The sequence below is a fragment of the Heteronotia binoei genome, chromosome 1 (assembly GCF_032191835.1).
Source record: "Heteronotia binoei isolate CCM8104 ecotype False Entrance Well chromosome 1, APGP_CSIRO_Hbin_v1, whole genome shotgun sequence".
NCBI classification, from domain to species: Eukaryota; Metazoa; Chordata; class Lepidosauria; order Squamata; family Gekkonidae; genus Heteronotia; species Heteronotia binoei.
In genome coordinates, this window is record NC_083223.1 from 143,606,429 (window position 1) to 143,618,635 (window position 12,207).

At 40.8% G+C, this 12,207-nt stretch overlaps 1 protein-coding gene across 2 annotated transcripts in view; it reads left to right on the plus strand.

Moving 5' to 3' along the window:
* The first annotated feature begins 657 nt into the window (after positions 1 to 657).
* The window catches only part of PACRG (parkin coregulated), a 553,646-nt gene continuing 542,096 nt past the window's right edge, over positions 658 to 12,207 (plus strand). The window contains exon 1 of one of the 2 annotated variants that reach the window (XM_060242060.1): positions 658 to 933. In XM_060242060.1, the coding sequence (XP_060098043.1) occupies positions 796 to 933 (138 nt within the window). In that variant the 5' untranslated portion in view covers positions 658 to 795. The remainder of the gene's footprint in view (positions 934 to 12,207) is intronic. The other variant, XM_060242052.1, reaches the window with a different exon arrangement.

Genomic DNA, 12,207 nt, shown 5'->3' on the forward strand with positions numbered 1-12,207 from the left:
GGATTAGTAAAACCAAATGTATATATAACAAATACATTAGGGTAGAGAGGTGGAGAGGTCATTTATAGCTCCTCCAGCTGATAGTATCTTCACCTGTATTTGTTTCTCTCTCGTGTTTCCCAGAGCATATAATCCTATTAACCTTCACGGGACCAGAAACAGACACATTTTATTATTATAATGAGACAACCCAGTTCGCAGGGTGGGACTCTACGTATGCATTTTCTACGACAAGTAAGGGCAGAAGAAGGGCAAACGACTACCCTTTGAGTTATCGAGCACGCGCTGTCTTCACCGGATTGGGGTTCTTCTCTTCGCATTTTGTTTAGCATGACACAGCTATACATTATTCTCTTTGCAAGTCTCTTCCCACAGCTTTTTCTGCGTCTGAGCTATTTCTTCCTTTCGACGAAGGGAGCTACCGCACTATTTAAGGCCAAAGAAAAGGCAAGCGGCTTCGGTTGCTGCTACTGAGCACGCGTACGCTTCGGCGATCTTGGTGTCCTCAAGCAGCAGGTTTGCTGACAAGGACGGAATTCTTGGGCTGGTTGTTGACACGTTACCTAGCAACAGAGTCCCTAGAAGCGTGCTGGTGTTAGAAACAGGCAACTTCCCCCCTTCTCCCCTCCTCATCCTGCATCCACAAAGGATCCCACGAAGGAGCTGAGCCACGGGCTGAGGGACAACTGATGCAGCGGGACGGAGTTTAGGAGGAGGGGTATTCATTTTTTTTTCTTTTCTCCCCAAGTTGTTTGATTTCATTTTCAACCCATCCTCTATCAGCCACCCGAACAGATGGTGGCAGAGAAAGAGGGCTCCTGCCCTTCCAAAGACAGACCCCCACAATTTCAGGAGCCACTGCGGCAAGAAAAAAGAAGTAGGAAGCAGGTCAGCGATGGATTCACCATCAAAGCCATGATGAAAAACACAGTGGTACGTGTCACTTATGAAGCTTTCTGTTTTCTTCGTTTCACCAAATCACTCTGGAAAGAAATGAGCTGACCATCGTTAAGGGCAGGGAATGACAACTGCCATGTCAGCTCTTCGTGGGTATGATTTGCGTGCCATTCTTCCCAAACATCCTCTCACTAAGTGGGATGAGAGATGTATCACATTTGAATAACCACCAGTGTATCATCATCATATCCGAATAGCACAGTAATATATTGCACCAAATCACTTTTTAAATTTATTATCATTATAAAACAGACATTTGCAAAACTTTTTCATCTGCTACTATCCTGATTTATATCCATAAATGATAATTGTTATCCCTATGCTGCTGCTGCTGCTGCTTCTTTTGTTTAGCATATTTGTTTCTTGAAAAATCTGAGGTTTGTTTTATCTTGCATGTAGTTGACAGTACCATCCTCAGCAGTTACATCTTCCTAAGTCCACTAAGGTAAATGGGCTTGGAAGGAGTAACTCTGCTTAAGATGGCTCTTTTCCTGTTTAGAGTCCTGGCTATTTCCCCCACATATTTTTTTAAATATAACGTATGTTCCACTGAATCAATGGTCCAATCTCCAAGATAAATGCTTTCATAGATTTTCCATTCAGATTATTCCCAGAATTATTAAAAATTGAATTCTATTTTTTTTAAAAAAAATGGTTACATCACTACTTTTTCCATCTGAATGAAAATGAGTGAATATACCTAAAGGTATATGTAGGTGTATGTGTCCAATATACCTTTAGGTATATTCACTTGGAGTGGTAAGCTGCAGTACTGTAGTCCAGGCTCTGCTCACTATCTGAGTTCAATCCCGGCGGAAGCTGGGTTCAGGTAGCCAGCTCAAGGTTGACTCAGCCTTCCATCCTTCCGTGATCTGTAAAATGACTACCCAGCTTGCTGGGGGTAAAGTGTAGATGGCTGGGGAAGGCAATGGCAAACCACCCCATAAAAAGTCTGCCAAGAAAACGTCATGATGTGACGTCACCCCATGGGTCAGTTACAGTTTAGTGCTCACACAGGGGACCATCTTTACTTTTTTATGTGTCCAAATTATGCATCTGAACTATATCCAAACCGAATGAATATATCTGAAGGGATATGTGTCTGAATTACAATTTTACAAACTTGAGCAAAATTATTGTGTGCATTATGAAAGGGACAGATTTAGGGACTTGCATCATTCGTTTTTAATAATTAAACGTTCTTGTACTTTGAACAAAACAGAGGCAATGTAATTACTATTTTCTAGTTATGATCAAAGGAGCCCCGTGGCACATAGTGGTACGTTGCAGTACTGCAGTCCAAGCTCTGCTCTACCTGAGTTCGATCCCAGCAGAAGCTGGGTTCAGGTAGCCAGCTCAAGGCTGACTCAGCCTTCTATCCCTCCAAGGTTGGTAAAAATGAGTACTCAGCTTGCTGGTGGTTAAGTGTAGATGACGGGAGAAGGCAATGGCAAACCACCCCATAAAAAAAAAAGTCTCCCGTGAAAACATCATGATTTCTGCCCCAAAGTCAGAAATGACTGGTGCTTGGGGGACTTTTACCTTTAGTTATGATCAAAGTCAACAATTAATTCAATTTTTCAGTCACCTGCATGTTTACTCAGATGTATCCTCCTGATACTGAGATTATATATGATTGCAGCTTTTCTAACATATTTTATTTACTATTTCATTCTGTTCTTATTTTCTGCAACTCTTACAGTGTGATGCACAAACCTGCTGTCTTGCCAAATTGCATAGTTCCATAAAACTCTGCTCATACTGCTGCTTGCTGTGTAAATTCCTGGGTGGCAACTGTGTGAAACGACATGGTGGACTACATGGACCACTGGTGTGATCCAGCAGGGCACTCTGTGTGTTTTAATGGGTCCCTATGTCCTTAATAATGGGCATCACAAGCAAGGATAGATTGACCTTTAAAGCCAGCAAGGAAAATTTTGGTAGGCCAATGGCCTGGGGGCTTCCTCCCTCTGCCAAGGCCATCCCAGCTCCAATCAACAAGCTGCGTTGGTTATGTGCAGGATGGCCCTCACAGCTGCCACTGTGAGTGAACTGGCTGCCCCAGCCCTTTGTGGAGTAGGCAAACCACAATGAAGAGGCTGCCTCTTGTCAGTGAGCTGAAAGAATGAGCCCTGTGCAGAGCAGCCAGTTCTCTGGCAGTACCTTGCTTCCCTGTTCACACATAGGGCCAGTGATGGGGCAGCTCACTTGCTGCAGTGAAAGAGCTATCTTTTGCTTATCCACCATTTTGTCAGGGCTTGGGATAAGTTAGGGGGGTGGGGTCCAAGGCCATCTTGTTTCTCAGTCCAACCCCGGTCACAAGGTGCTGTTTGAGATATAGGTCCAAAACTGAATTAGCACTGTATTTGATAATCTAGCAGTCCCATGCCTTTGATTTCTGGCACTCTCCAATCTCAGCATCCAGTGCTTGTCCTCAATGTTTAAAATGGCAGCCTCTAACTTCCCAGTAACACAAATTTCTTCAACAGGTCAAGTATTGCCTGCTAGACCCTTTCAGGACAGAAAAACAGTGCAGGGAGTGGGGGCTGAAGTTTCTTCTGCATGCACGTCAGTCATAATCCAGATTGTGCACCTTGCACATGAGCACTGAGGAACTCACATGTGTAACTAAAGTCAGAGTCCAGTGGCACCTTTAAGACCAACAAAGTTTTATTCAAGATATGAGCTTTCGTGTGCACTCACACTATCTGAAGAATCCAGATCTGAAGAAGTGTGCATGCACACAAAAATTCATACCTTGAATAAAATGTTGCTCTTAAAAGTGCCACTGGACTCTGACTTTATTCTATTGCTTCAGACCAACATGGAAACCCATCTGGGTCTGTCATATGTGTGACTGTTATACAAGACAGGAGAGGACGCTGGACCAAACCTGTATACTCCATAATGTGGAAATCAGTTATTGCTACTGGGCACTCTGATGATATCCTAGAGGATATACTTCTATGTAACTTGTGTCTCCTCCCAGTATGAGGCACATCTGTTTTATATAGCTTTCTCAGCTAACCTGTGGAATGTCAAATTGCTGACCCTAAATTATTCTTTGGATTTGTTGGGTACATGTGAAGAAGCGAACTATACATTATACTCTGACATATGTAAAAGCATCCTAAACACTTTAAAAAAGAAGAAAGCAAAAGTTGTTGGGTAATGAAATTTAATTTGGAAAACAGCAGGGGAGGGATGGGATGCTCACCTTTTTCTCTGTGGTAGTTCACTTGGGCGAGGTCAAATGTGTGTTTGGGAGAAGCAGAGGGAAGTAGTGAAATAGCAGGCAGGGACAGAATGATTTCCCTGTCATTTCTCAAATCTAACTATCCCCCTCTTGAAACACTTTGCTCTTTCTTTCAAAAAGTGCAATGTCTTGGTTTCTTCAACTTTTTTTTTTAAACTTTCTTGGTTTTGGAAGCAACTTTGAATGAGAGAAGAAGTGAGGCCTTTATTTGCATTTTGCTTATATTGCCTTGGCTGTAAATATTCTTTGGCCTGTGAGCAATGCTCCCTCTAAGCTGCAGAGTCTTGCATGCAAAAATTCCACTTTGAGAGCTACTAGCATTAAAGTTGTGAGCTGTTAGCTTGCTCTGGGGCCATTTTTCCTGAGCGAAGACAAAAATGTGTGAGGCAGAGGCTAAAAAACTGAGCTAGCTCACACAAACTCAGCTTAGCAGGAACACTGCCTGTGAGCCTTGCAACAGTTCTTGGTGAAAACTTGCAGTACAGTGGTTCTGCACTTTTTTTTCTCGGAGCTATGATGATTGCTCCAACCAGTTGCATCAATGGACAGCAGTGACTACAGGCTGGGTGAGTATTCTGAATTCCTGCTATGTCTGGACTTCTCTGGTGCTCAGCTCTATGTGCCTGCACTAGTGAAACTTACATCTGTGCAGCAGGGTGCATCACCAGAGCAACCCAAATATATTAGGACTGCCAATGTGTGTGTGTGTGGTGTGTGTTGTAACTGGTAGTGGGGGGATGCAACAATGAGGGCTTGGACAGGAAAATTGGGGAGAAACCCACCTTGTAGAAGCCCTGTTGCTATTGCACTGGACACCTGTAGCAGTAATGGGAAATCACAACAAATCTTTTTCTGCATGGAAGACCCCAAAAGAATGAGCTGAAAATGAGAAAAACTCTGGTTTGTTGTGCTACAAATCCCTTAATGGCTTTAGGTAAGCCTTTATTAGCTTCAGCCTGGCCTGCAATTTTGCTATGGCCTAGGGTTGCCAACTCTAGGTTGGAAAATTCCTGGAGATTTGCAGGTAGAGACTGGGGAGAACAGTATTCAGAGAAAGTAGAGACCTCAGCAGAGTATAATGCCATAGTAAACATCCTCCAAAGCAGCCTGTAGGAGAACTGATCTCTGGTCTGGAGATAAATTGTAATTCCAGGAGATCCGTCAATGCTACTATGGGCATATTATAGTACGGGCCTGCTTTTTAGAGATTTTGTAAGGATTATGGGATAATATATTTGAGGAGCTTTAAGCATTTAGAAAAAGTAGTGTATAATTGCTAATTATTATCAGTACTATAAGGGCCCCATGGCGCAGAGTGGTAAAGCTGCAGTACTGCAGTTGGAGCCCTCTGCTCACGACCTGAATTCGATCCCAGCGAAAGCTGGTTCAGGTAGCTTGCTCCAGCTTGACTCAGCCTTCCATCCTTCCGAGGTTGGTAAAATGAGTACCCAGCTTGCTGGGGGGAAAGTGTAGATGTCTGGAAAAGGCAATGGCAAACCACCCCGTCAAAAGTCTGTCATGAAAACGTGAAAGTAATGTCACCCCAGAGTCGAAAACGACTGGTGCTTGTACAGGGGACTACCTTTTAGTACCTTTATCAGTACTATAGCTTTCAGCATTTAAAGAAAATATTGTGAGTCAAAATTTCTTCATGCAGAGCCTGTACATGATGTGCAACATTCAAACCACTTACTTGGGAGTAATATCACTAAATCAACAAGATTATTTTGAAATGATGAAATCTGCATCAATAAGTATTAGTATCACACTATAGCAGCCTTTTGACATGAATAGAGATATTTTCTGTTCCCAAATGGATCAATAATTTGGAGCCTTAGCCAAGTTGAGGCATCATAACAGATGTGCAAATATTTTAAAATGCAAATCTTTGAACAACAGTTCGAGGGGCTTAAAATATTAAAATATTGGGATTCTCAGTCTTTGCCTTAGATGATGCTTCTGTTGTTTTAGGAGGAGTGATGTTTCAAGTAGCCCACTCTCCCACACAGCATCTCTGCCAGTAATCGGAGTGACTAAACCATGTTTATATATTCCTGTTTTGATATTTATTGTAAGTGAATGACAAGAACAAATGGACTATAATAACAGTAAATTAAGCATTTAAACAACAGAAGTTTAAACAATAGCATTTTCATCTTAAGAAAAAATGTATTTTTTTAAAAGAAAGAAATTCAATGGTAAAAGGCTGTAAGAAATTGGGCAGTGAGAAACCTAACAATTGTATAGGAGTTTACCATAGACCATTCAGTTTGATATGAGATAGAAGCATTATTTTGACATAAGAACTATTTCTTAGATAAAGTGTATGCCAGATAAGATGAAGTACTATGACATAAGAAGAACAGTATGGAGTCATAATCTGATGTAGATGCTGCATTGATATGTTGTGTTTCTTATGTCCCAACTATGCTAGCTAGCTTAAAATTTGAAGTTGTAATAAATAGTTATGACTGTTTTTTTAAATGGGTGAGTTGTTATTCAGTGGTTTGTGAAATTATACACAACTATAATGTGAGAAGGAATTCAGTATCTCTTCCACAGTGATGATGTTTTTAGAATCCTGGTTCTCACAAATGAACCCATGAAAGCAGGTAAGATTATTGATTGGTGGAAATCTCTTGCAGAGGTGATGGATATCTTTCAGTTCTCATATTGTTGTCATATTGCTGTCTCATATTGTTGTCAAACAAACACAAAGAGGCAATTTACTTATTTTTAAAAACTATAATATGTGATCTACAAGAGTTACATTCTTTTTCTGTTGAAAACATCAAAATAGTATTTTCCACTACAAAAAGTCCTCCTGTATATAGTGATAAATTTTGGCTTACTGTACATGGAGATAATACATGGAACTAGGGAGAAACCAGCAAAAGAAAATTCTTAACAAGTCAGTCAATGAGGTTTAAAAGGATATGACTCAGCTGAGGGCTGCTTTTGCCTCACTTCTCCCACTTGGCAAGATTCTGATACTAAGAAATCAGACAATCTGTGTTGTATTTTAAAAAAATACATTTCTAGCCCTTATAGCTACAGAGATAAGTTTCAAAATGTGATAGCAAAAAATGCTGAAGGATGAAAGGAAGCAAGCAATTGCTTTTTCAAGTTTGGTTCTATAAATCAAGTAGCTGACACATGCTTTCACAGTTAGAGTAATGTTACCAGATCCTTGCCCAGAAAGAATGCCTGTACCCTTCAATGAATGTATAAAATACCAACAGAATGCATCCTCTGGGCTTTTCTGCTTAGTTCCTCTACCATTCTTCTCACCAACATCAACTCGAGTTTAGTATGGAGAAGAATTACAATATTTCTAAGTAGAGCAGGAAGGGGGAGTGGTGGTAGATCAGCTCAGGACTTTTTCTTGTAGTAGGAACTCCTTTGCATATTAGGCCACACAGCCCTGATGGAGCTAGTCCTCCAAGATCTTACAGGGCTATCAGTATAGGGCCTACTGTAAGCTCCAGGAAGACTGGCTACATCAGGGCTGTGTGGCCTAATATGCAAAGAAGTTCCTGCTACAAAAAGAGCTCTGGATCGGCTGAATTCCTAACAGATCTCCTTGTGCTTTGAGGATTTATGTCTTGACATTGTCATCTCTTGGGATGACATGTGCTCCATATAATCTGTTCTACTTATTTGGGAGGAATTTCCAGGATCAGTCATTTTAGTATTATCCAACATGAAACAGTACAGAACTAAGGGTTTTCCATCTTTGCATACAGATAGGATATATAAAACTTCTCACAGAAGTGTGCAGAAAATAAGACCACATTAAATCATGTATAAATCTAATGATGTTTCCTTTCTGAGTCAAAGGCCAGATGTCCTGTTTTTAAAAAGTGGAACAAATCATTGTATTGTCAGGGTTTACTTCAGCTGAAAGTTTGATAACATGTTGTTTCACTAGCTAAACTGGTATGTATAGGGGTTTGTGGTACAATGGTCATCATTGTTTGGCTTTGGTGGACAACAAGAAGTGTGTTTTTAAAAGTATTTTGAGTGAAACCCTGGCACCTAATTATCATAAAGAACAGTTTGACCCTAAATAGATTGGTAAAATAACCGAAACTTCAAAGCGTTCAGAAGAGAGCTCATAGCAGAAGTATTTTCAATGTTTTGAAGTTCCAAAATTCTAAATCTAAATTTAACAAGAGCTCATTGCTGTGTTAAGAATATGATTGAAAGACCTGTAATCTGTATGAATTAAATATCTAAAAGGGTAGATAGTTTTGGGATGAAAGAGGATAGTAACAAAAAGGGAAACTGTTACATGATCCAGAAGGAACCTTGAAAAAGCATCGTCACCTGTGTCCTCCCTACTCCTGGCTCTCTCACATAGGAAAGTTAATGTTCATAGCCTCTGTGGTGCAGTAGCCCACAACTGCTTAGTTAGGTGGTTTAATCAAGTAGGGTTGCCAAGTCCAATTAAAGAAATATCTGGGGACTTTGGTGGCGGAGCCAGGAGATTTTGGGGGTGGGGCCAGGAGACATTGTGGGTGGAGACAGGAGCAGGGTTGTAACAAGCACAATTGAACTCCAAAGGGAGTTCTGGCTATTGCATTTAAAAGGACCACACACCTTTTAAATGCCTTCCCTCCATTTTAAATAATGAAGGATAGGGGCACCTTCTTTTGGGGCTTATAGAATTTGATCCCTTAGACCAGTCCTTTTGAAACCTGGAGGGTACTTTGAGGAAAGGCATTGGATGCTATGCTGCAAATATGGTGCCTCTATCTCAAAAAACAACCCTCCCCAGAGCCCCAGATATCAGTGGATCAATTCTCCATTATATCTTATAGGAATCGGAATCCATAGGGAATAATGGAGTGCCCAGCAGACATTCCCCACCCCACACTTTCTGATGACCCTGAAGCGGAGGCAGAGCCTCCAAACTGAGGGATCCCCTGCCCCCACCTGGGGATTGGCAACCCTACAATCAAGAACTATAATAGAAGCATGTATACATGCAAAAGAATGAACGTGAAGAATCTGCTGGTCTAGTGTGGGATGTTGAGGAGGGTTTGGCGGTCTGGCTGGTGTACCGACCGCCTAATGCCCCAGCCAGCGCCTTACCGTCCCTGATGGAGGTCGTAACAGGCTGGGCATTGGAACACCCAAGGCTTTTGATCCTTGATTTCAATGTTCATGCCGATGACTGAACTCTAGTCATGCGGTGGACCTGGTGTCATCCATGGCGACACTAGGACTCTTCCAATTTGTTACAACACCCATGCATCATGCTGGACACATGTTGGATTTGATCTTTGTGACGGGAATCTTAATGGATTTTATCCTGAAGGCTCGTTTAGGCAGCAAACATATTTTAGCTCGCCCACAGAACCTGATGGACCCTGGCCCCCTGGCGATTCTCTAGATCAGGGGTGGCCAATGGTAGCTCGCCAGATGTTTTTTGCCTACAACTCCCATCAGCCCCAGCCAGCATTTTCAGAGGCAGTTGAAAGGAAATAGGCAACAGACACAGAAATTAACTGAAGTTATGAAAATGATGGGAGATAAAGTGACGATGACAGATACTAAAGTGAAAAATTTGAAGACCAAATATAGAGCTGTGGATGATAGAACACTGAAAGCACCACTCTCCATTATTCAAATAGTTTTTTTACTACCGTCTATGTCTTTCTTCCAATGGGATCTTGTCTGAGAGGGAGATTTCAGCCTATCTCTATCCACTTCACTTTGCAATGATAGAGCAGCAAGTCCCAATTGTAAGCTATCTTTTTGCGGGGGCAATCTCGCTTCTTTAGCAACAGCTCCACCATCTTTCCCTTTTTCACCTGTTTTGTCTGGTTCTTTTATTTGACGCCCCAGATTTTCAGGGTATTTCTCCATGAAATCTTCTGCTTTGAATATTGAAGTAATCCGAAACTATTTGTCTTCAAATGTAAGGAAGAGTCCTTCTGGCGTCAGCTATCTAAATTGGATCCCATTTTTGTTCAAAAGAGCTGCTAATTTCGCATAGTCTCTCCTCCTCTCTCTCATTGTCCAGGGGATCTCTTTAAGTATCTTTATTTCATTTCCTGCATGTTGGAGTTTAACGTCTCTAGTTGCTTTCAAGATTCCGTCTCAAACCACCTGTTTTGTAAATTTAACTTGAACTTCTCTCGGTAATGAGTGTCTTCTTGCGTATGCTGATGTTACTCTATATACCAAGTCAATATCATGCTCCACCTCTAAAGCATCTGCTTCCATAACCTCTGCTAGAAGTTTTCCAGTCACCTGTGCTGTGGAAGGTCCCCTGTTTTATCCTCAGGTATATTCTGAAATCTGAGAATATAGGCCACTCTCTTCATTTCTGAACATAAGAGAAGCCATGTTGGATCAGGCCAATGGCCCATCCAGTCCAACACTCTGTGTCACACATTGGCCCAAAAAAAATTATACACACACACACACACACACTGTGGCTAATATGAAGCAAATAGCAGGAATCATTGTGAATGGTGATTTATCTGACCCTATTAAGATCGAGAAAGGGACAAGACAAGGTTGCCCTCTATCCCTGTTGCTGTTCATTTTAGTTTTGGAAATACTAACTATCCAGATGAGAAAATAAACAACTATTAAAGGGCTAAGGATTAGAGGCGAAGAATATAAATTACTGGCTTTTGCGGATGACTTGGCATTGGTGTTAGAAGACCCATTATCCTCGGTGACAGTTATGAAAGAAAAATTGGAAACATATGGTGTAGTGGTGGGTTTGAAGATAAACTATCCAAAAACAAAGTTTATATCCAAGAACATGACAGAAAGGCAGATCCAAGACCTGAAATCAGGGTTTAAATGGGAGTCAAAAATAAGATATCTGGGCATCCAAATTTCTCCAAAATGCAGATCAATTAAAACAGAAAATTACGACAAACTGTTGAAAGAAATAAAAGCTGATTTAGAGAAATGGAAAGACTTACAAATTTCTCTGTTGGGAAGAATTGCAACAATCAAGATGAATATTCTACCAAGAATTCTTTTCTTATTCCAAATGATCCCAGTTAAACTTTATAGGCCTTTTTTTTCAGGAGTTGAATAGTCTGGTGTTGAAATTCATATGGCAAAATAAAAAGCCAAGAGTAAGACTTAAGGTACTACAGGACTCCAAAGAAAGGAGGTTTGGCCCTACTGGACTGGCAAACCTATTATAGGGCATCTGCCCCGGTTTGGCTGCAAGACTGGATTCTGTTATGAGAAAAAAGATTATTACTATTGGAAAGTGCAGATCTGAACCGGGGATGGCATGCGTTTCTTTGGTATGCAAAACCAGAAAGCTACAAAAGCTTTAAAAACCACAAAATAAGAAGCTCTTTACCTCAGATCTGGAGCTGGTTAAAACCCCAAATATACAAACAAATTCCAAAGCGGGTCCCTCCCATAGAACACAACCAAACTTGGTGGACTTCCAAAAAACATGGAGTTATGACTTCTTCTTACTGACCTAGATGAATTAAAGACAGATGAGGAATTAAGACAACAAGAGATTATACTAGATTGGAGGCCGAAGCTACAAATCAAATCTAGATTTGCAAAAGATAAAACAATAGGCTTTGCTAAAGACAAATCATTTTTTGACAAGATAGTGTTTGGACCAGATACAAAGCTAATAACAAAATTTTATAATCTTCTTTTAAACTTAAAGATGGAAGATGAGATAGTTAAAGACTCCATAGTCAAGTGGGCCCAAAATTTGGGTCATAATATAGATTTAGAAGTTTGGAAGAAAGTGTGGAAATGTAATATAAAAATGACCAGATCAATGAACTTAAAAGAAAAAATATATAAGATGTTTTATAGGTGGCACTTAACTCCAGACAAACTAACAAAAATGTATCATAATATGTCAAATAAAGAGGACTTCCGGGATTTGGAGAATGCTGAGCTGACCTGCCTCTCTAAGGGGGGGCAGACTGGAGCTTCTGTTCGGGGTAGTACAGGGCAAATTTTTGCCTTCTGCCTACTTT